Source organism: Sinocyclocheilus anshuiensis, unplaced genomic scaffold (assembly GCF_001515605.1).
Source record: "Sinocyclocheilus anshuiensis isolate Anshui unplaced genomic scaffold, SAMN03320099.WGS_v1.1 scaffold482, whole genome shotgun sequence".
NCBI classification, from domain to species: Eukaryota; Metazoa; Chordata; class Actinopteri; order Cypriniformes; family Cyprinidae; genus Sinocyclocheilus; species Sinocyclocheilus anshuiensis.
Genome location: NW_015547676.1, coordinates 1,273,963 through 1,299,642, shown reverse-complemented (window position 1 = coordinate 1,299,642; position 25,680 = coordinate 1,273,963). Strand labels below are relative to the sequence as shown.

General features: G+C 35.9%; 2 protein-coding genes across 3 annotated transcripts in view; both read right to left on the bottom strand.

Annotated features, from left to right (window-relative positions):
• LOC107703040 (RNA-binding protein FUS-like) overlaps window positions 1-7,220 on the bottom strand; it is an 18,453-nt gene extending 11,233 nt beyond the window's left edge. Inside the window, exons 1-5 of one of the 2 annotated variants that reach the window (XM_016505532.1) lie at window positions 7,097-7,220; window positions 6,643-6,676; window positions 6,410-6,452; window positions 3,540-3,609; window positions 3,327-3,468 (exon numbers count right to left, since the gene is read on the bottom strand). In XM_016505532.1, the coding sequence (XP_016361018.1) occupies window positions 3,327-3,468; window positions 3,540-3,609; window positions 6,410-6,452; window positions 6,643-6,676; window positions 7,097-7,106 (299 nt within the window). In that variant the 5' untranslated portion in view covers window positions 7,107-7,220. Of the gene's footprint in view, window positions 1-3,326; window positions 3,469-3,539; window positions 3,613-6,409; window positions 6,453-6,642; window positions 6,677-7,096 lie in introns of both variants that reach the window. The other variant, XM_016505531.1, reaches the window with a different exon arrangement.
• Window positions 7,221-8,847: 1,627 nt separating this feature from the next.
• LOC107703009 (NADPH--cytochrome P450 reductase-like) overlaps window positions 8,848-25,680 on the bottom strand; it is a 42,134-nt gene continuing 25,301 nt past the window's right edge. The window contains exons 6-15 of the mRNA XM_016505497.1: window positions 24,478-24,602; window positions 23,168-23,177; window positions 22,917-23,104; window positions 19,618-19,736; window positions 18,865-19,046; window positions 16,901-17,050; window positions 15,386-15,653; window positions 11,840-11,985; window positions 9,792-9,877; window positions 8,848-9,713 (exon numbers count right to left, since the gene is read on the bottom strand). Of these exons, the coding sequence (XP_016360983.1) occupies window positions 9,569-9,713; window positions 9,792-9,877; window positions 11,840-11,985; window positions 15,386-15,653; window positions 16,901-17,050; window positions 18,865-19,046; window positions 19,618-19,736; window positions 22,917-23,104; window positions 23,168-23,177; window positions 24,478-24,602 (1,419 nt within the window). The 3' untranslated portion in view covers window positions 8,848-9,568. The remainder of the gene's footprint in view (window positions 9,714-9,791; window positions 9,878-11,839; window positions 11,986-15,385; window positions 15,654-16,900; window positions 17,051-18,864; window positions 19,047-19,617; window positions 19,737-22,916; window positions 23,105-23,167; window positions 23,178-24,477; window positions 24,603-25,680) is intronic.

Below are 25,680 nucleotides of genomic sequence, written 5' to 3'. Positions count from 1 at the left end.
TTAACAAAGATTAATAACTTCTGTAGCAAATGTAGATATTGCTCATTGTGAATGTTAATGCATTAACTAAGGTTAACTAATGAGGTCTTATTGTAAAGTGATACCTATTGGTCTTTATAGTTCTTTTGCACTTTAATCCGTGTAAAACTTATACATTTATACAGTATATTATACATTAACTTTATACATTTTTCTGTATTGCTTTATTGCATTTAAATGTTCAGTTATTTTTGTTATAAGAAAAAAGTTGTTATACTGGTTATACTGTATTATGACAACTTTTTTAAAACAAAATTTCAATACCGTGACAATACTGTAAAAAGCATTAACATGTCTTGTGGAGCGCTTTCAGAGTATGCATTTATTTGTAATTTTAACCGTTTGGAAACGGAGCGTAAATGTGGAAGTCCTTCAAAGATTTATTATCCTGTTGCGCCCTCTATAGGACCAGATACTAGTCAACGTCAAGCTTAAAGAGTCATGGCAGAGCACTGAATTTGACGAGTCGATTAGTCGGTGCAACCCCTAGTAACAACAGATTTTCTGGTGCATCATGATCCTTGTTGACCGTTCAAAGATGCTGGTCCCGCTGACAGCAGCCAAAAGACCTTGTGGCTAGGGATGCACCGATGTATCGGCCGCTGATATTTATCTGCCGGTTTTTGATTATTTTAAAGCCATCGGCATATTGGAAATAGCATGAAAAGGGCAGATACCAATGGTTTATTAATTAACTGCATGGAGACAATGAGTTGCATGTCTGTTGCATAATCCAACGTTTTTCTCTGGGCAAAAAAATTAAATGCATACAAAACGAAATACAAAAAATCTGTACAAAATATAGTTTGTCAGACGGCATAGCACAGCCTATACAAATGTGACGCTGACACATCCAACGAGTGAAATCATAGGTAAGTCGCATTAGCAGTGCCCCGGCGTTAGTTTACCCGAGGAGATGTCACAAACCACCAAGCATTAGGCCTACATTTAAGTGAAAATGATTGGCATGTAATATGCAGCTTTTTGTGTGTTTGAAACCAGCAAAAATGGCAGGATAGTGTAGAACACGGATTCACAAAAGCTCACATCACACACCTGCAGCACTTCTATGAATGAAGAAAACCGAATAAAACTATATAGGTTACATAAGGAATATATAGGCCTATACACGAAATATGTTTCACTTAAATCATTAACAGATTAACAAAACGAAAGAAAAAGTTTCGGTTCATTGTAAAGTGCTCTGAATTTCACGGAAAGGAAACAGAGACGGCAGAAAGCCGTTTTCTTTATTTTGCAAAAGCGTTACAGTTTTGAATGATGTTTTGCCTCAATGCGAGTTAGTAGTATATTTTTATTTAATGCCATGTCAGCATCTCAGGCTATTTTAATGGCAAAAACGATAAAAAAAAAAATACATGTATGATAATGCGAGTGAAGAACAAAGCCTATTGTTTACATAAATACGGAAACATTTGGATTCATGCAGAACGAGAGTGGTAGGCTTTTTTTTTGTGTGTAATTTGTGCTGGCTTTAAAGCGTTGACAGTTTTTCCTTTTGTTTAGTACACTTGGTCAAAATCTAGAAAAGATGCTGTACTGACTAGGACTAACAGCAAGTTCCAGATCAAGGCTTTTTTCCCTTTGAGTACAGAAAACGCTGTACTTTATTATTATAGGCAAAGGAAAAGTAAAAAAAATATATATTTATTAACCGGTATTTTTTTCTACTCAAACCAGTTTCTGAACGTAATACAGAGGAACGCAGGGGATTCACAAAAGCTCACATCACACACCTGCAGCACTTCTATGAATGAAGAAAACCGAATAAAACTATATAGGTTACATAAGGAATATATAGGCCTATACACGAAATATGTTTCACTTAAATCATTAACAGATTAACAAAACGAAAGAAAAAGTTTCGGTTCATTGTAAAGTGCTCTGAATTTCACGGAAAGGAAACAGAGACGGCAGAAAGCCGTTTTCTTTATTTTGCAAAAGCGTTACAGTTTTGAATGATGTTTTGCCTCAATGCGAGTTAGTAGTATATTTTTATTTAATGCCATGTCAGCATCTCAGGCTATTTTAATGGCAAAAACGATAAAAAAAAAAATACATGTATGATAATGCGAGTGAAGAACAAAGCCTATTGTTTACATAAATACGGAAACATTTGGATTCATGCAGAACGAGAGTGGTAGGCTTTTTTTTTGTGTGTAATTTGTGCTGGCTTTAAAGCGTTGACAGTTTTTCCTTTTGTTTAGTACACTTGGTCAAAATCTAGAAAAGATGCTGTACTGACTAGGACTAACAGCAAGTTCCAGATCAAGGCTTTTTTCCCTTTGAGTACAGAAAACGCTGTACTTTATTATTATAGGCAAAGGAAAAGTAAAAAAAAAATATATTTATTAACCGGTATTTTTTTCTACTCAAACCAGTTTCTGAACGTAATACGGAAGAGGAACGCAGGAACAGAAACGATCAACTACCGATTCTGCTCAGAGTGAACAGATCATTTTTAAGCCCTGCTTTATGCAATTGACCAATATCAGCCAATAGTGGTTTGTTAAAAGCAGTATCGGCCAAAAAAATCCTATCAGTGCATCCCTATAATTTCATATGAAACAGAGCGGTCTCTCTCTCACATATAGGGTTGGAGCTAATCAGGCCAGTCAGGAGCAGAATTTCACATTGCACTGTAGTAATAACTATGATGGTTACACAATTACAGGGCTATGCATTCTGTGGCAGAAACCAGTGTTTGGCATATGAAAAATGCTGTTTCCAAACACTTCCTGCAGAAGCCCTGTAATCAGCAGAGTAAACATACTTATGTCATCAATAACAAGAGTTTGTTTGTGTTTAACGCCATTCCAGCTTCTGTGGCTAGTTTCATGGCGAGAAATATTATGGCTGAATTATATCATGTTTTTACAACTTATTTTTGCTAAAAACTCAAACTGTATTTGGCTTAACTTGGTTAAAAATCCCTTCAAAAGAGTTAACTAAATAAAAAAAGTTTTCTAACACAGTTAAAACCAGCACAATCTAATAAAACATGCTTAATGGATAAAGGGATTCGGCAGAGAGAACATGTTGGAGGATCTTCCCCTAGCATTAAAAATCATCCTGGAAAGACCTATTATACAGCGGGTATAAACAATCTGGTCCCATCGGTTAGAGAATTGATAGAAATGTTTTTTCCAACATTGGGACTAATTTCATGGAGTTTATTCATTCTATATAGATCCCACTCGGTTTGTCATTTGTCATCAATAATGATCGAGACAAGATGTGGCTATGACAGAAGTCCGATCTCTCACCCGGACGAGGATTCGGATCCCTGCTGTCCGTAGCTGTCATAGCCCTGCTGCTGCTGCGGCGGTTGCTGCTGCTGCTGCTGCTGCTGCTGCTGACCATAACCACCAGAGGAGTAACCCTGAGACGACTGGCCATAGCTCTCTCCTTCAGGAAATCATGTCCATTACACACCATCCATCATTAAACATTCATAAAATCACCTATAAACCACATACCACTAGGCTGTCCATAACCACTGTAACTCTGTCCACTGTAAGAGCCGCTCCCATTACCCTGACCATATCCCTGCTGGAAAGACAAAATCATTAAGCGCCAACATACACACATATATACATACAAATATATACACACACACACACACTACCGGTCAAAAGTTTGGGATCAGTAAGTCTTGTAATGTTTTTTTAAAGAAGTCTCTTATGCGCATCAAGGATGCATTTATTTGATAAAAAATACAGAAAAAAAGTAATCTTGCAAAATGTTATTACAATATAAAATAATGGTTTCTATTTTAATATTCTTTAAAATATAATTTATTTCTGTGATCAAAGCTGTATTTCCATCATCATTACTCCAGTATAAAGTGTCACATGATCTTCAGAAATCATTCTAATATGCTGATTTATTATTAGAATTATCAACAGTTGTGCTGCCAAATATTTTTTTGGAAACTGCGATACTTTTTAAGGATTCTTTGATGAATAAATAGTTAAAAAGAACAGCATTTATTCAAAATATAAATTAAAATATAATTTATTTCTGTGATCAAAGCTGTATTTCCATCATCATTACTCCAGTATAAAGTGTCACATGATCTTCAGAAATCATTCTAATATGCTGATTTATTATTAGAATTATCAACAGTTGTGCTGCCAAATATTTTTTTGGAAACTGCGATACTTTTTTCAGGATTCTTTGATGAATAAAAAGTTAAAAAGAACAGCATTTATTCAAAATATAAATATTTTCTAACAATATAAATGTTTGCTATCACTTTTTATCAATTTAACACATCCTTGCTGAATAAAAGTTAATTACTTTCAAAAAAAGAATGAATAAAAATTATTGTACTGTAGTACAATACATTTTTGTACTGTAGTGTATATTGTTATATACACACATTTTTTATTTATACATGCACACACACATACATATATATATATATATATATACACACATATACACACTAGGGATGGGAAGATTCCCCGATTCGCTCGGTGCATCGGTTTAAAAAGTGTGCATCGGCTATAAGTTGTCATTTGTATCGCGATGCATCGTTTCTAACATATTTGCATCAGTAAAAACTGATTCATTTATATATAATTACTAGTGGATGCGCTATACTTTTATTATTTAGAAAGTGACCAATAATCTGTGACCAATATTGTATATGTAGATTGATTTCTCCTCTCTAAACTGTTTCTCAAGCGCGCTCTCTCATCACCGCTGCTGCTGCGTGAATATGATGCATCACAACACCACAGAGACCCGAGGAAAAACTGGGATTAAAGTCCAAAACCTGACCTGAAATAATCTAACAAATCAATTGGGGCTAAAGCAGTTCCATTAACGACAAATTAAGTTCACACAATCTCACTAATTTGTGGACGCTTATTCTTAAGCAGCTCTTAATGTCGATCATGGATCAAATCGATCCACCATGACAAACAGCGAATATCTGTGCTGTTTAATGCATTTGAGACTTTGTGTTTTCCTCAGTGCATAACTGACCTGCCACAAGTATATTTTTCATCTGTAAATGTTAGAAAGTCACGCAAACATATCCATTTTGCTGTCAGGAGTGGGCGAGGCACGCGAGAGCAACGAGTGCTGCTAAACAGACAGAGCGCAATCAATACGAGCGCAATAATTCTGAGTAAAATATACATTTTGCTAAAAAATTCGTTTTTGGACATTAAGAAGATGTGCGTTAAATATCGCATGCGATTAATCGTGCAGCCCTAAATAATAGTATGTAATAATAATAGTAATAGACGCAGTATACTAATTACTAAGCTCAAATGAGTTAATGTGTTTCTTATAGCAGTCAAAATATAGTCATTTTCTTTATTTAAATTTTTAATTCAGTGATTTACGCTTTAAAGAGCAATTTTAGATTATGTTCTGCAAACTATAAAACGTACAGCTGTAATAAAACCTGAGAGAAAGGCTGCATGGCTAGAAACTGTAAAAAAAAAAAAAAAGTCAAATAATAGTATGTAATAATAATAGTAATAATTTAATTAATTTATGCATTTAGCAGACGCTTTTATCCAAAGCGACTTACAGTGCATTCAGGCTATACATTTTTTACCAGTACGTGTATAAACTGAGACCGTGGTAATATCATTATGTTGCTATTGGTCAGTAGAGGAGCTTAGCTTAATCTGACAGTTAGCCTGCTTTAGTCCAGGTTAGTTTCCCAGCATAAGTTGCCACAGTGACTAAGCTTGATCTAGGCCTATGTTAAATTTGCTTTATGGAACCAAATCATTTGACAATGAGTCAGACTAAATGAAATAAGCCTGGCTTATTTGGTTAACTTGTTTTATGAAAACAGGCCTCAAGGCACTAAAAGTTATCATATTTTCTCCATTGCATCGAATCACATTGTGTTGAATCGAAATCGGATCGCACTGCATCGTAAGATGTGAATCGCATCGCTAGCTGCTTCATATGCATCTTTAATGTATCGTAGGCTATGCATCGAGATGCGTATCGTATCAGCCTCAGTCATGAGATGCACATCCCTACAGCACACACACACTAGGGCTGGGCGGTATATCGAGTTTGTACGATATATCGATATTTTCTTTATAAGCGATTCGTTATGAGACAATACCGTTTAGATCGATATACAGTAGTTTGATACAAGCGCATCTGAAAATATAGCGGAGGACATATATTTTTATTTATATATAAACACAGATTTTTTTTAATACAAAAACGAAAATACCGTATATCGCAAATGGGCCAAAAAATACAGATATGAATTTTTGCCCATATCGCCCAGCCCTGATACACACATACATAAATATATATATCTATTTTTTTATACACACACTAAACCATAATGAAGCATTACCTGTCCAGCTTGATAGGCCTGGGATCCGCCATAAGATCCGTAGCTGCACAAAGAAAAAAGGGGGGAAATTACACATCCTGAAACAAACGAATGAGTTAATATTTAAAAAAAACTAAAATCGTGGCACTGCACTGCCGCCACATTCTCGTAACGTTACCCGGATATTCACCCAGTAATACAGATCTATAACAATTATCATTATGTAGAGGAGTTATAACGCCCATAATTCAAACCTTTGTTGAGCGCCAGGCTGACCGTAGCCTGAATCTGCGGACACAAATAAACAATTAGGCAGAATATATTTAGTGTAAACAGCACCGCAACAAAGTTAATCAAGTCAGTGAAACGCGTAGCAGACATAAGCGTTAGTAAAAATGCTAAGCTAACAACCACACCACGCTATTCCCGGAGCTCGCGGCGGAACGCTCATCCTCGACACATTTACACATCCACCGAGCTCGTTTTGTATACTTAAACATAAGATACACATAATTAAAGAGGCGTATATCGTGTTTTCTATCGAGAATGTGGTTTTATAACTAAACATTATCAAACACCGCGTCGTCAGTTTAGCCGCTAATGCTAAGCGCGCTGCGGTTATCATCTTTTATGTCTCACAAAACTGAACAGCAAACAAATAAAGAACGATTACTGCGTTATGGACTACGATGTATTATATATCTTCACCTGAGGCCATCTTTCTGAAGGAATTAAAACGAAAGACCACCTATTCCAAAATAAAGAAATTAAAAACCCGGCAGGAGCGGAACACGCACTGCAGACTTCTTTTGAACTTTGACCCGAGACCGGATGGTACAGTCTAACGTGCTGAGCGGGAACGTGTGGATTCACTCGGTTATTTGACACATATGACAACTAAAATACAGCAGCAACGTCTAAAAGGCATGATTTATGGCGAACCGATAACAGCGCGAACGAAAAGCGTAACGTAATAGATATATTTAGTCAAAATGCATTTGGATAAAGACCCCTATCTGTTGGAAAGTGGTATCAACTTTGCGCCTTTTCTGTCACGTGAGCTCCACAGCTTTGTGACGTCACGAAACGATGGCGCCCGTTTTCTTTAGTTTCACAGAAGCTCATTTGAGAAGCTAGTTATTGTAATTGACCGAGTATGACACTCTCCAAATATAGGGCTTGCATGGGTGTAATAAAAAGTATTTTCAGTTATAATGTTACATATATCATATTTACATAATGCATACATAATACATTATAATAAACTAATAATGTCCTCCTGAGAACCATTGGAAAAAATGTCAATTAAATTACATTAATTTATTTTACAACACTGTGTGCACCTTGATACATTCACTCTGTTTGAGCTTTGATTCATCATGTGTTATTACGGCGGTTCTCCATATATGTTTAATATTCAAAACAACAGATTTTAGTAGCAGTGTGGTTACGCTATTTCAGCAGAAAGGGCCTTTGGGCTTCCCGGTTTAAAATGTCTTTAGTTAGCAAATCCAACTAAAGCTGACAGGTTGCTCTGTCCCAGCAACACAGGAGTAGTTTATGTGGGACAGTATTAGCGGACAGTCCTTTAACATATTCTCTGAAGGCAACCGAGCAATGGCAAGAGTAATCAAATAATATTCTATTTAAATATATGTTAAAGTACAGTCAGAGGCAGGACTTCAGTTTTCATGGAAGCAGTTTCTGACACAGAATAGGGGCTAATTGCAACTTTCTCAGTTTTGAGAAAAAAGAAACAATTTCTAGACAGAACACAGAATTGCGATATATAAATAAACTCAGAATTCTGACATTTTTCTTCTCACAGTTATGATTTTTTCCCTCCTCTGAATTCTGAGGGCTGACAGAATAAAAAAATAAAAAAGGTAATTGTGACTTTTTTTTCTTACATTTTGTTTATATCTCACAATTCCACATTTTATATCTTTCAGTTCTGACTTCATATCTCGAATTGTTAACGTCTGTGAAATGCGAGTAAATATAAGCTTCCATAAACGACTGTGAAATAAACCGAGGGAAAAACACTTTGCTAAAAGTCTTTATATTAACTGACTTTCTATTACTGCAATACAGTGAATGACAACCACCTGTGGTCTCCATTAGTACAGTTTAGCAGCATCAGATTAACTTACAACAGAACAGAAGACTACGCAATGCCTTTATCTACACGAGCATGAAGTAAAGCAACTAAAACAGCACCTGCTAGTCAAAACTAATCTAGGCAAAAGGAGACCACTTTGGAGCTAGCATTTTAAAAGTCATTAAATGTAACTTTGTGTGTGTGTTATTGTTGATGATTTGTAATATTATTCTAAAGGCAGAAAATAGTGATGAATAAAAGCGTTTCACTGGTCCCTCTAAAGACGATGGGCGACCAAACCGTCCTTACATGCACTGTCTGATGGGCAAAAGTGAACAAAAACAGGCTCAAGACAAGGTTAAATGTTAAATTTATATTTAATCACTACAAATATGCCTAAACAGCTGTATGCATTGGAAACAACAGGTGCATATGAAACTATGATTATGTAAAAAAGAGAAAAAATACTACTACTATATATATTTCTACTGTTTTCAGCAGCAATGCTGGTCTTCCGCTAATGCAAATGACACAGTAAATAAGGCACTAGAGCTTCCAGACCAGCATCTGTTCCCTTGTCTGCATCTCAACATCACATACTGTTATATGAGATTATGAGAAATGAATAGAGATGAACTTTACTGGGCACTTACAGAAAAATGAAATGAAGTACTTCAGAGAACTAAACTGACATCTGAAGACTGAGAAGTGAGCAACTTCATCATACTCCTCCAGGAATCTGTTTTTTTGCATGTTTAAAACCACTTTCATCCAGTTCATAACAATAACCGTGAGTTTAAGTCTCAAAGTACTGCTACAGCATTAATCCAGCTCTGCACACTGTGTCTGGTGGATACTAAAAACGACCGTATTTTTGATTATAACGTCTCATGCATATGTATTTGATTAGTAGGTTAAGATCACGATTCTACACAGGATTTCTGTCTCTAACGTAACATGAGATAATTCATTTTAGAATGAGGTCGTGTGTGCCAGTGTTTTCTTTCTGAAGGATGACAGACTCGTAGGAATGAAAGCACACATCAGGAATGTACAGAAGGGGAAGGGAGCGAGCTGGTTTAGCTCCAGACGTCCTGCGAGTAGCGTCCTTTAGTCATGAGTTTCTTGACGTAATCCACCGCCTGCGAGCGGCTCAGTCCTCCCAGCTCCTCTGCGATCTCGTAGAAGGCGTTCTGGACGTCGCGAGCCATGTTACGCGCGTCTCTGCGGAGGAGAATGAATGTGTGAGAATGGTTAGAGAGACGCTCTGTCTCGTGATGTTTTGAGGTGAGGTTTACGCACCCGCAGATGTAGATGTGAGCGTTGTCGGAGTGAACCAGCCTCCAGACGGCCTCCTTGTTCTTCTTCAGCAGATGCTGCACGTACACCTGGAGGAAGCACATATCAAGTCAGTGATGAGGAGAACGGGTGGTGTTTAATCTAGGGCTGCTGATTTGACGTGTTAATTTTGTGCGATTGATTATGGAAAAAGTAATTTGTTAAAATAATGCATTGAATGCAGCTGTCCAGACCTGTGCATCATCTATAAAAATGCAGTTATATCAGAGATTAAAGTTCCCTTGCTTCATTAATTCCTGAATGATTCAGCCGTTCGAACGAATCAATTGAATGAATGACTCAGTGATCAAATCAGTGACTTGCTGGCACCTACTGGCGGATTTAGTTTCACTTTTAGCGTATAATTTCAGTTATTTAAATCATTTAATATTTCTGTATTCAACATTTTATATTTAAAACATTAATTTGACATGAATTTAATTGCACTCATGCCACCTAAACGGCTGGAAATGTACCTACAAGTCACTTTTGTGTTCTTCTGTGCCACCTCTGTAGTATAAATTAATTTATTAATACTAATTTCATATGATTGGTAACTTATTTGTCTTATTCTACTTTTTTATTATATTGTTTTAAATATTTAGTTTCATTTTTAGCGTATAATTTCAGTTATTTAAATCATTTAATATTTCTGTATTCAACATTTTATATTTAAAACATTAATTTGACATGAATTTAATTGCACTCATGCCACCTAAACGGCTGGAGTCACTTTAAGGAGTCAAATGTCACCTCGTATTAGGAAGGCAAATTTTTTATTAGAATTTTTGATTTTTGATTATTGATGAGAAGGTGCTCCAACTTTTTAAATTAGCAGGACAAGCGCTCTTGACTGAAATTATAGGATAAAAATGAAACTAAATCCGCCAGCAGGTGGCAGCAAGTCACTGATTTGATCACTGAGTCATTCATTCAATTGATTCGTTCGAACGGCTGAATCATTCAGGAATGAAGCAAGTGACTGTCTTTATGAACTGATGGAACACTTTAATCCATGAGTTATATTCCCTAAAATTCAAGATACGATTTATCTCTTATATTTATATCATTTGATATAGTTTAGCAATATCACACCAGCGTTGTTTTTCACACCAGTGCTTTTTTCCCCAAATATCTGCACGACTGCAAATGTCATATTGACTTGACAGTTCAGTAAAAAAATTTAAATATTGTCTGTTTTGGCTCAATTTCACACACGAAAATAGTTCCGATCAAAGTTACAGCAAAACTATTTTGCGTCTGTTTCATTACTGAATTAATCCATTAAATGAATCGAGTGAGTCAATGATTCAATGATTCATTCATACAGCCAGTCAGTTGATTTGTTTGAAGGAATCGGTTGAATGAATAATTCAATGACTCACTCATTAAGACACTTGTCACCACCTACTGTTGGTTTTCGTTTCATTTTTATATTTCATTAAAAAAATCATTTTAATACTAATTTTTAACCCATTACTGCCCATTTAAAACTCATTCATTTCATAGCATTGTTTAAGCATTTCTAACTGAAGTGTAAATGCATTCATGGCTATGTAAATACACAAATAGCATTTCAGATGCTTTAGTTATGTTTATACTGTAGCCTTAACAGTTTGTGTGTGATTAATTCTATGTTGAATAAAAATATTTCTTTATAAAGCTACTTTATTTGTATTATCTATTCAATGCTTTTCTCATTTAACACAACAATGACTTTAAATGATAGTTTGGGGGGTAATTTCTCAACCCAAATTAATGTGCAATTAGTTTAATCAGCACATCATATAATTCATTGGATTAAAAAATTGTAATCGCTTGACAGCCTTAGTTTAAACACAATTGATAAAACAGATCATTTAAGGATGTTGATGGATCAAATATTCCTGTTAGATGGTACAGAGAGGGCATGCTGAGTACCTTCATGCTCTTAATTAGAAAAACTATTATCAAAGGTATTTTAGGGGATGTTTTTGACTGTGGGCCGAGACGTAGCCTAGCATGAGCGCTACCTTCTCGGCCTGGTCTCTGGAGAAAGCTACATTGAGTGCCGTCAGAACCCCAGTCTTCTCAAACTCCTCCAGTTCCTCTTGGTACAGGAAGTCCTCCTTCTTGTAACGGCAGCCATAGTACAACACTGTGTCTCCAACGTCCTTACCTGCAAATGTGAAATCAAGATATTAATGGCATGACCGTGGGCTTGTTGAGACACTAGAGTGATAGTGAAAGCTGACTGAACTGAACGGTTACCTCTGGCAGTGACTGGTTATGTATGAGTAGGGTTGGGTATCGAGAACCGGGTATTCGATAAGACACATGGATTTCAATTCCGCTTAACGATTCCTGCGTTCACATTTTAATGTGATTTTTAAACTATTTAAGTGCAGGAAGGGAAATAACTTGCGCACTGTTTGCGTGCAGCGCACACATCTGAAGCGCGAGCAGAGAACAGCTGTCCCGATGCGGGTTCCCGATCGGTGTCCGTTCTCGAACCGTTCCGTGCATTTCCACAAAGGTTGTTCCGGGCCGGAACGGACTTCTCTTTCACATTTATCGACCAGTATGCACTAAATACGTCAGTATATCATCCTAAACACAGCCATTTTTTTTGTCTTAAGTGAACGTAAACAGATGAGAAAGAAAACGCATGTGTAACAGTATTTTTAGATCCGTGTGCGTTCGATATTAAAGAGACAGCCGCCTAATAAACGCGCTGCCTGTCAATAATGTTAATCAAAGAACAAAAGAAAATCATTAACTGATCTTGACTGAATATCTTAACTTTAATGAGGATTAATCTATTTTTTTATGAAAAGAAAACTATGCAGTGTTTTTAAACTTTTAATTTCAATTTCTGTACCTGAAATTAGTTTTATTTATTTATGCTATTGCTAACTGATTTGTTTATTCCTGTTTTATTGCTTACTGTTTACTTGTCTTTAACGATTTAATGTTTGAAATGTATATTAGTCTAGTTGTGTTTTTTTTCCTGTGGTATTTGTTTGGTAGGCTAAAACCATAGGCAAAAAACTGAATAAATATGTTTGACTTTGACTTAAATTTTTTTAAATGGATTTGTTTATTTTATTGGAATCGGAATTAGGAATCGATAAGAATCAGAATCGATAAAATTCAAACGATACTCAACCCTATGTATGAGTGGAATAGGGTGGGAGAGCCATAGATAAACATGGTACAAGTGCAATAAGAAGCAAAAGAGAATTCAGTTCTGACAGTTTTCGATGTGCACACACCTGAAGTAAGTGCAGACAGAGTGGTGCGTCACACAGCACAATTTGCATGGTTTAATATGTTTAAAGGAATGGTTTACAGATGAATGAAAATTAGTCAAAAATGTATTTCACTCTCAGGCCATCCGAGATGTAGATGAGTTTGTTTCTTGATCAGGTTTGGAGAAATGTGTCATTATATCACTTGCTCAGCAATGGATGCTCTGCAGTGAATGGGTGTTGTCAGAATGAGAGCCCAAACTGCTAAAATACGAGTCCATAATCCATAATAACACTTCCTCCAGTGAAAAAGTCCATCTCCTGTTGTCTCCCACATCAAAATCCACCTGCATATTTGTTTAGAGCTGTTTTGGCTTGTAAACAGTGCTTGATCTGATTCAGACCAGCCCACTTTTTCACTAGAAGAAGTGTTATTATGGATTATGGACTCGGATTTTAGTTAAAAACATCTTAATGCTGGATTTGTCTCTGCTTTTGTCTTCTCCAGATGTTAACTGATGGACTGGAGTGCTGTGGATTACTTGTGGATTATTGTGATGTTTTTATCAGCTGTTTGGACTCTCGTTCTGACGGCACCCATTCACTGCAGAGCATCCATTGTTGAGACACTGATGCAATGCTACATTTCTCCAACTCTGATCATGAAACAAACTCATCTTCATCTCCGATGGCCTGAGGGTGAGCACATATTCAGGAAATTCTCATTTTTGAGTGAACTATTCCTTTAACAGTCAAATACACCAAAGTTGCGGCAAAATGCCTGTCTTGGCGAGTATTTACATTTCCGCACACAAACTTGCCTGAAGAACTCTTTATTTCATTTGTATATTTGTTCTATTATATTTGTCCTGTTGCATGCAATAAGTTTCTTTGTTTTTGTTTTATTACTGACCGTTTACTAGGGCTGGGTATCGATTCAGATGTCCCGATTCGATTCGATTCGATATGCAAGCTCTCGATTCGATTCTCGATTTTTGTAGGGTCCTTTTTAAACAAGGGCCCTATAACATTTTCTTAATTTTTCTGGTAATCAGATGAAGGCATAAAACATTAATTTAATTTATTTAATTTATGGCAAACAAAGTGCTGCACAACAGAGGTTTACTGTTAAAATTAAAAAGAAAACAGATGTGATTATTCCTTTAAAAATAAAGATTTATTAATATTTATTAGCAGTAGTAGCATTGAGTCTTAAGACTGCTAAATAGTAATATATTCTGACAGTAGAACGTTAAACTAAACTTTTATTTTGACGGGTTGCCGTGAAGAACTTGCAGCTGCTGTGTATGTGATATGACAGTAGTTTTCTCAAATGAAACGGTAAATGCTAATGAAGTGACTCTCAGAGCAGCTGGAGATGACATTCGTGTTCATATCATCATATAGTGAGACGGCAGAAGCTGAAAACACCGCGAGCGTCATCCGCGCTTTAGTATGTGTGTAGTAAACAAAACAGTGCGCGGTGCCATCCGCCATTCATTCATTGCGGAAATCTTATGCGTGATATCAGATGCTTCTGCAGATTTATAATATTACTATAGCATTTCACCTGAGCATTGCAAATCACGCGTATGGCCATGATAAGCGCTGAATGAATGACAGGCTTTCTGTTGTAACATCGCGCAAGGTAAATAAGGGTGACATCTAGTGGAGAAGACTAATGATAAGATTCATGTTAATCAGATCTTATTTTAAATGTGTGCTGAAATAAATACCGGAAAAGATAGATTCGCAGCTTTTGAGAATCGATATCGAATCGACGTCATTTAAAAAACGATTAATCGGCAAATCAGTTTTTTTGCCCAGCCCTACCGTTTACCTGTCTTCAATAATCCACAGAACGTTTTTCTTATATTAAGCTATCATTATATAAAATGTATAATTGTACATTTCAAATTAATCTAAAATATTGCCATTGTAACAACTTTATTTCCAAAAACAAGCACCCCTAAAAATGACCTTTTGCCTCACTTTTGCATTTTAAAATGATATTGCATTATTTAAAAAATCAACTGTGATTGGTCAGTATAATAATGAGCCTTTATCCTGTTATGTCAGTGCAGTGATAAAAACTCCCTTGGGCTACAGTGTATGAGAGAAAAATATCAATTATATGCTTTATATTATATGCACCTGATTTAAGCACATAGGAAGTAAAGGATCAGAACAAAAGTTCAAAGCAATCACTTTCAGTTCATTTTGAATACATTTACGAGATGGCTCAGCCTCCTTTTGCCTCTGACTCTGATACTGAAGAAATACTCACAAATGTTGAAACCAAGGAAGCACTTAGCAGCGTTTTCCTACCTTGTTCTTTGAGCCAGCCGCGCTCCTGAACGAAGCCCATGAAGGGGGCGATGCCCGTGCCCGGGCCGACCATGATAACCGGGTTTGTGGACTTGAAGGGCAGGCGGAATTGAGACTTGCGGATGTACATGGGCACCGTGGCCTTGTGTCCGTTGTCGGTTGGCATCTTGTTCTTCAGCCAGTTAGTGGCGACTCCTTTGTTGACCCGGCCTGTCTTGGTCTCGTACTCCACCACTACAGCACAGATGTGGATGCTGTTGGCATGAACCTGTCACAGGCAGAATACACTTCAATACACACCAGAATCATCCGTGTAGAAAAGTCATTTCAACTTTTTTTTTTCCATTTATAAACTAAACAGAGACGGGACGTCTAACAGAAGTTATTTGCACTCTCTGTATGGTGCAGAGCTGAAATGATTAGTCAACAATTAGTCAAAACTACAGTTTTGTAGTCGAGTAGTCATTTGATCTCATATGATCTAATGTAAGAGCCTGCAATAATGCGGTTTGACCAGTGTGACGCTGTAGTGCAAGGTTGTTATCCATCCCTCCCGGATGTAATTCAAGAGAAGACAGCGCTTCAGAGCAAACACAGCCGAACCTGAAGCTGCTGAACAGCGTTTGGATGAATATGTAAATATATGCCGTGTGCTGTCCTCGCAATAACAAAATAAACAACAAAAACTGACAGTGGTGAGAAAGCAGCAGTTGAGAAAGCATCTGATTACAGCGACGTGATGTTTGCACGAGCTCTGCAGTTCAGTACTCCAGTAAAGTCCAGTCACATGTATTTATATAGTACTTTATGCAATAGATAGCCTTAAATCAAACAGCTTTACAGCATTAAACATGAAAAACATGTGCGAGTCAGTGTTGCTTTCAGTTAGAATTATGACTTGATTTTCTGTTATACAGCAGCTCTTCAGTGTGGAGCTAGCTAATGATAAAATCTTTTTATAAGTGGGAAAAAAATATTATTTTATTAAAGTGATAGTTTGGTTTGCAAACTATTTTGATGATCATAACCCTATAAGGTATTTTAAGAGAGATTATGCTGTGAATAAAATAGCTTATCCAAAAATAAAACGTCTTATCTTTATTATGTTTCTTATATGACTTACAAAAGCAGATGTTAGGCAGAATTATGTCATTCAGTTACTTTTTCATATAGCTAATTAAATGGTGAATGAGAGTTTCTCATTTCGTGTGGCAAATATATTTATTTGCATATATTAATTGTAATTACATAATAGATTTTCAAATTGATTACTTTTATTTATTTGTTAGAATATGTATAACTCAATATTTTAACTAATTGCAAAAGCTGAATAGGGAAAGTCTACCGATTAATCGACTAGTCGAATAATTGGCAGATTAATCGACTATCAAAATAATCGTTTGTTGCAGCCCTAGTATGGTGGAATCATCACTGAAGATAGCTAGAGAAATAATGTTATAATTTGTAGAAAACACACATATTCCATCTTGAACACTAAAGTAAACTGTCTCTGACCTTTGAGGAGGATGCGATGGAGTAGTAGCGGGCCTGCAGTCGAGGCAGGAGCTCACACAGGTGATCGATGGGAGGCCGCAGAGACGGAAAATCCTCCAGAATAGCCAAAATATTCCTGCAGGAGTCCAGCACCCAGCTCTGGTACAGCGCCTGAGAGGAGAGAAAGACAGCGTCAGACACACATGATCACACTGCAGCAGAATTACAGTCAAACTCACACCCTGCATTTAACCCCACATTCCTATGGTCCCATTCACACACATAGGACTAGGCAAATCTTTCATAAAACATCAATTGCTAAAACATTTTACACTATACAATATTTACATGGAATTAAGTTGCATTGAAAGATAAAAACTTTTGTGATAATGACGCTTTGGCTTCCATTTTAATCACCAAATGTCATTTAAAAAAAAAAGAAACAAACCACAAATTATGACTTCTATAATATGTCAAAATAGATTTGTCTTTCATGCCAGAGAGCATTTACTGATTAACATATAATCTATTATGAACAGGGGAATAATAAACATAAATATCAAATTAGGTGCAATAATTAGTGCTCCATAATTCTCACACCACCCTATTTTGGGTACAAATAGGAAAAATAACACTTCTCTCTAAAAACATTTGAAGTAAACATATGCAGATCCATACGTTTTTCTTCAGTGTACAGGAGTTGTTTTTTTTCTTCAGTGGATGCATAAGATGCTCATATTTCATATTAAACAAACAAATCCCAAAAAATCTGTCACAATTAATATATTCATATTATTCAAATCTATTATTCATAATAATAGATTTTATAATAACACCTCAGCCTTTTCTAATGATTTTATATTTATAGTAGCTTGTACTGTACAGTACTGCATGTTAACAGGTCACACTGTAGTTTTCTGTAAAATAAGAGTGTTATTTGATTGTTATTATTATTTATTACTACAATTAATTTATTATAATGTTTATTAAAGCAATAATCCAAATTCACTGTAAACCACAGCTTCACGGGGCTTATTGCTTTTATAAAACGGTTATTCCATATACGTAGCAAGGTTTCACAAAATAAAACAGAGCAAATAAAGTGTAATGATATTAATAAAAACAGTATTCTTCCACCAAACAATGTAGCTCCTCAGAAACAGTTGTGGTTTCAACAAAGTGGTTGCCGAGCAACACACAGAAGTAAACAAAGGTGTGTGTTTGTAGAGTAATTTACAACAGCTTCGAACGTGGCTCAGCCAATCAGAATCAAGCACCGGAACGCTCCGTTTTAGAACAAATATTTTATTTTTTTTATTTCTTATTTTGTTTAATATTTCTTAGCAATAAGCATCATAATTATCATTAGTCATACTGATATATAACATTTTTGCCCAAACTGTGCAGCCCTAAAACAAGCACAACAAACCTGGCGTTCTTCGTAATGTTTTGTTTCTTTGTTTTAAAAATCACATTTTAACCAGAAAAATTGCAATTAAGACTTTCTCCCCACATCATGCAGCACCAAATCTGGTTTATTGATGGTTAGTTGTCAGATCATGTTGTGTTCTGCCTCCTCAAGGAGTTTTATTAATGTAAAAATATAGCCTGCCTCACTGTTGTGTTCAAGCCTTGTTATATATGTGACCCTGGAGCACAAAAGCAGTGTTAAGTCGCTGGGGTTATGACTGGTTTTGTGGTCCAGGGTCACATATGTCTTTTAATAAGAATCTAACATTTTATGCCCTTAATGTTGTGGTGGTTTTCGCCCACGGTATCAAAAATCAATATGTTTCAATGTATCAAAGTTAGTAATTCCAATGCTGTGACAACACTAGTCCCCAATAACAGTATCACACACATTAATACTACCACTAACACTATTAATAAAAAAATATCTACATATCACAATATGTTCCTAAATCACTGAGTGCAGCTTGTAATAATAAATGTCTTGATTTCTGCAGTGGTGGCGGTGATCTTACTTTGCCCTCCGGCGAGGAGGAGGCCATCTTCCTCATGTTCTCCTGATCTTTGGGCTCGGTGGCGTACTGCGCCAGTTCATAAAGCACGTTTGTGCGCGGAGGATTGGTGATGTCCAGATAGTGCGTCAGAGCGGTGCGGTACGTGCTGGGACAGGGGAACGGATGCTTCTTATTGGACTCCTCTGAAAGGAAACACAAACACACACACATATGTGACCCTGGACCACAAAACCAGTCATACTTTTTCGAAATGTAGATTTATACATCATATACATATGTATTGTTGGCTATTGCTACAAATATACCCCAGCGACTTTAAGGCTTGTTCACACCGAGACGAATATCGCGTGTGATTATCGCCGACGTTTAACGCCTCGTGACTAAACAAAGGGCGTCAATGTGAGTGTGCACACTGACGCGCAAAACGCGAGGCGTAAAAGCGTCATTTTTAAAAAACCGCCTCGGGCTGTTTTTTTTGGTTTGACGCGCTGCGTTAAAAACTGACCGAACAATGAGATTGGCGCTTTTGTTCACGTGCCTGGAGCTGCTGAAGTTACACTAAAACACTAAAACGCTTGGAAATGAATACAAAAGTCACGTCGAAAAATGTCGGCGATAAGCGCGCGTGATAATCGTCCCGGTGTGTACGAGGCTTAAGACTGGCTTTGTGCTCCAGGGTCACATATATTTCAGCAGCACAGCTTGAGTAATCATGACAGCTGGACAGACATGACTGAGTCGTTCGTGTCATACCGTCGAGGTTGTTGAGCGAGATGACCGTGTCGAGGTCCACACCGAGGAGATCACCGATCCGGTTGACTATGACGCTGTCATTGATGGGATACACAGCCACATGGTCCCCTGATTCATACCTACACACACACACACACACACACACACACACACACACACACACACATATTCCAACATCAGCGGTAAGTATGCATGTTAAAAGGAATTAAAACTGATGTATAAAAAATATTTTGTATTCAACATTTTGAATGCAGTTACTAGAGTTCACACCGGTTATCAAGTGAACAGTCATCCTGGTTATCCATCTCTTCAAAAATCAATAAAGATACCAAAGGTCCATTTAAATGGACAAATATTTGCATATTTACTTATAGTGCATATTGTTATTTATATTTTTGGTCACACTTTATTTTGAGGACCATTTCTTACTATTAACTATGACTTTTGCCTCAAACTCCTAATTAGCTTTGCATTTTTCCCAACATTTATTATTTGCATGTTTAAAAATATTTAAAACATTAACCATATCAAATTCTTTATGCATTGGAAATTTTGCAGTGTAAATGCATTTATGGCAGCTCTTAGCTTCATCAAACAGTCTGTAAACACATCTAATGCCACTTCAGATGCAGCTTCTGTGTCCTCCGCAGTGGAAAGATGAGTTTGTTGTTGCTGATTTCATTTGAATGGTAACAACTCTACAGTTTCACCGGTTATCAAGTGAACAGTCATCCTGGTTATCCATCTCTTCAAAAATCAATAAAGATACCAAAGGTCCATTTAAATGGACAAATATTTGCATATTTACTTATAGTGCATATTGTTATTTATATTTTTGGTCACACTTTATTTTGAGGACCATTTCTTACTATTAACTATGACTTTTGCCTCAAACTCCTAATTAGCTGCGTATTAATAGTATTGCAGTTGTTAAGTTTAGGTTTGGGTTCAGATTAAGGGATCTAAAATATGTTCATGCAGAATCAGAAATTTTTATGTGCTTTATAAGTAGAGATGCACCGATTGACCGGCATTAGCCCTTTTTCCTGCATGATCGGCCCGGACCGGTCTGTTTTGACGTCACACTTACGGTGACTGATCATGTATTTATGTCATGCCAGAAAAAAAATAAATAAATAATTATGTCGTGCCAGATGAGGCTTGCTCAGCCTGAGTGAGACTTGTGCAGAAATCAAAACAAATGAGCACAACAGTACACCATCTCTATTTATAAGTATTAATAAACAGCCAATATGCTAGTAATATGCATGCTAATAAGCTAATAGTGAGAACTGGTTCGTTCAATAAAGTTTTGCCATATTAATTTTTATAATGCATTCATTAAGGTTCTTTGATTGTCTTATATTACAAACTGCAATGATTCATGTCCATTTATATCCACATTGATCCTCATGTATTATAAATTCTTGGCAACTGACGCATAATGTTGTTAAAACATACAGTAATGTCAACTTAACTGTTCATGGTTGCACACTCTAAAACGTTTTAGATGTTAAAGGGACAGTTCACCCAAAAAAATGAAAATTCTGGGGAACAGAAAATGTTTGGTTACCGTGATAAAAGCATTAGCAATTAATCACAACATGAAAATTTGATACCGGCATATCCCTATTACAAACATTCTTCAAAACACCGTCACTTGAAAACTAAAACAGAAAATACAATTAGTTTGCACTTACCAGAAGAAAGAAACAGGTTTGAAACAACATGATGGTGAGTAAATGATGAAGACAGAATCTTCATTTTGGGGTGAACTGTCCCTTTAAGTGCAAGTGGGGCGCTAGATGGCGCTACAGGGTCATTTTAATTTTTGCGCAGACGCCTAAACACAACCGTGCAAGAAAGTTTGATTCCAAATTTTGAACTGAAGTCATTTTGAATAAAAAAAATATATATATTTTTTTATATATATACATTTTTTGAAATTTTTATGGAATCAAGCATTTATTCCTGTAGACGCCTACGCATTATTTAAGGCGATTTTATTTGTGAGGTTAGTTGTTGTTATCAGCTAATTTTCATTTACAATGTTTCCCTCCTACACCTAAAGATAATTTTGGGTCCCTATTTTAGGTGGTAATGGTCTTAAAGATTAAAAAAAGAAGAACTTAATTTAAATATTTGAAACAATATTTTCATTTCAAATTATGCATATAGGCTATATTTTCAATGTAAAATGGTGAAACTAAAAAAAATAGATATTACGTTTGGCTGTTTAACATTTTTAAGTGCAAATCAGTGTAACACTTTATTTTATAGCAATAGCAATAAATTATGCATAATTACATGCAACTAACCCTAAATCAATCCCTTATCCTAACCTAACCATACAGTAGGTACATGTAGTTAATTATTTTTCTGTACTTGTATAATTACACTGTAATAAGGACACAAAAATAAAGTGGATAACACTTTAAGTTGTCCTTGTTACACGTTATGTACTATTATAACAACAATAAATTATGCATAATTACATGTAAGTAACCCTAAGCCAAACCCTATTCCTAACCCTAACCATAAAGTAAGTACATGTAGTTTATTAATATCACTCCGTAGTACTTAAATATGTATAATTACACTAATAACAAGGGCACCTTAAACTAAAGTGTAACCCAATACAGTTGTAAATATTAATATCTTTATTATATGTGACCCTGGAGCACAAAACCAGTCATAAGGGTCGATTTTTCGAAACTGAGATGTATACATCATCTGAACGCTGAATAAATAAGCTTTCCATTGATGTATAGTTTGTTAGGATAGCACAATATTTGGCCGAGATACAACTATTTGAAAATCTGGAATCTGAGGGAGCAAAAAAATCTAAATATTGAGAAAATCATCTTTAAAGTTGTCCAAATGAAGTTCTTAGCAATGCATATTACTAATCAAAAATTAAGTTTTGATATATTTACGGTAGGAAATTTACAAAATATCTTCATGGAACATTATCTTAATATCCTAATGATTTTTGGCATAAAAGAAAAATGTATAATTTTGACCCATACAATGTATTGTTGGCTATTGCTACAAATATACCCCAGCGACTTAACACTGCTTTTGTGCTCCAGGGTCACATTTTGACATTGATGAGCATTGTTAGACTACTAAGGGCAACCAATAAATATAACTTTATCCCACAATTTCACGTTGTCCTATAACAACACAGAGAGCGTGTGTAATGGAGCTCAGCAGAGCAGCATCGTGAATATCAAATATTAGAGGGAGTATCTGGCGGTTTCTAGCTATTTGCTGGTTACAGTCCTGATGTGTGTCACCTGATTTTGGAGCCTGTGATGTCCAGCTCCAGGTGCATCAGGTGTCTGTCTCCAGCCTTATTGAGCTTGCGGTTCACAGTGACCGCAGCCAGGAAAGGGTTCTTCGAATCAAAGGGCCTGTGAGAACAGACAATGAACGACAGAAGGTAAACCATGAAGTCTCCACCAGGGTCAGAGGGTAACCAGGGCTCACAGCAAACATACCACCACATGTGTCAAAAACTGACCCCAGACATTACAAACCTGCTTGCAAAACTGCACCTTTTTATCGGATAGTATCGTATTTAATAACATTATATTATCAATATTCAGCATCATTACTCCAGTCAAATCATTTGCTGATTTTCTGCTCAATTATTATTGGTGCTCGGTTCTTCATTTAGGCATAAATGCTTAAATATGAAGCAGCACAGCTGTTTTCAACATTGATAATAATCATAAATGTTTCTTGAGCATATTAGAATGATTTCTGAAGGATCATGTGACTGGAGTAATGATGCAGAATATTCAGCTTTGATCACAGACACAAAAAACACACACACACACTCTCACACACACACACACACACACACACACACACACACACACACGTTCTTAACCTTGTTAATAATGCAGTATAAATGAGAGATGAGATCATGTGAAAAACCCAACAGGCTTATCTTTATAGTATGGCTGTGTGACAAACTACATATCAAGATCACAATACAATTTATGTTGATAACGATGATAAGCTCTGGACATTTTTACTCTATATGGATGAACCTAACGGTCAATCACACAGCAGAAATAATCATGACGTCTTCATGTCCAACCCGGCAAAATAAAGGTTTAGTGTAACTTGAAGAAACCATGACAAATATATTATATACTAAATGTACTTTTCAAAATAATAATAATAATAATCATAATAGTAAGGAAAACCAAGAATTTATCCATGTTTTAATTTACAGTTCTCTTATTTGACAAAAAAATAAATAAATAAAAAGGCAACGTTTTGTTATAAATTACGTTTTCATTTCATTACATTTTAAAAGACTGATTAATCTTTATTGATTAAGATTTATTAATTCAGTTTATTAGACAGGATGTTTGATTATAAATTTGTATTAAATCATAAAACACAGAATCCGGGAAAAAAAAAAAGAAAAAAGAAATCTGCATTTCACGGGCCCCAAATTAAAAGGTACCTGATTCTGTGGAGCTTACAGACTCATGCAAAGTATCTCCTTCCCCATTAAACGCAAAGAAGTGTTGTGATGCATGTAAATGTCAATATCAAATTTTATGGGGAAAAAAAATATTGTGATAATATTTTAAGCTCCATCTCTTCTAGTTTGAATGTTTGGTTTCTCCCTTGAATTTCAAAATACTTCTCAACTTCAAATTAACAAGAAATGTCATGTTTGGCATAAAATCTAGTGGGAAAAGAAGGAAGACGTTTGGCTTTGAAATGTAGCGAAGTAAAACATTATCAGAGTATTTTTTCGATTTGGGAAACATACAAATACTTCAAAAAAGTAAGCACAGCACCAGCAGAAACATTATAATCAGCGTCACTCACTTCCCGTCATCGTCTCCCATTCCCAGGTCAAAGATCCGCCGGGCTCCCAGCTCAGCCAGTCTCTTGTCCACATACTTTCCCATGGAGTTATAGTGCTCGTATGTCTTATTTCCCAGTGCAAACACCTTAAAAATACGTTTTAGACATTACATATACATACAGATTAGGGCTGCACGATAAAACGAAATGGAATCGAGATCACGATTCAACAGAAGCTGTGATTGTCATGCATATCTTTCAGTGAAGCACGGTTCTGTGATCAGCAGTAAATCTCCATCCGAAGGCCAGAGAAACTCCAAATACGCCTCGCAGAAGAAACCCAGGAAATCCCTATAGGTAGCTGGCAAAATGCGCATAACAATCGCATTCGATTAATCGTGCAGCCCTACAACAGATACATATGGATTGTTCTATATCTATACCTTATATTTCTTATATTCACCTGTTATTAAGATCACAAGTGTAAATGTGGTCCAATACTTTTTTAATTGAAACCAGATATAAAATAAATGTTAACATAACATAACATAACATAACATAACATATCATATAAGGATAAATCATAATACATTAAATGTATTTTATTAAAATTTTTGGCCAAGGAAACATTCTCATTTGTATTTAGTTTAATTTGAGGTGCTAAAATAACCAAAACTGAAATAGTAATTAATAAAAACTACACATAAAAAAAAAAAACACACAACAAAATGACTACAATTTTAACTAACATTAAAAGAAAAGATAACACAAATTATACAAATAAAAACTAATTCAAAATGTTAATAAAAAGTATCTCAATTATACTAAAATAATACATTTCCTAACTATCAGAAATAAATATTTATTTTTTAGTTATTGTTTTAACTAAAGATACATTTGTAGTTATTAAGATTGACGTGGTTTGGAATTGGTAAAATGTGCTTGAATAAATAAATTTGATCAGAATATCAGCGTGCCTAATAATTATGCACGCACTGTAAGATGTGCTCCCTTTACACAGAGTGCGCGTGATCGCGAAATCGAAAGTGAACAGCGAGCGCTCATTCAAATGCGACTTCAATACCCCGCATATCGATAGCTGCTCCCTGATGTGCGAAAATAATATACAATATTAGAATGTTTGCGGAAGCGGGACACACATGTTGCGGGAGTGGGCGGTAATGGTCAGAAATTCAGCGGGAGCGGGCTTAAGAAAACTGTCCC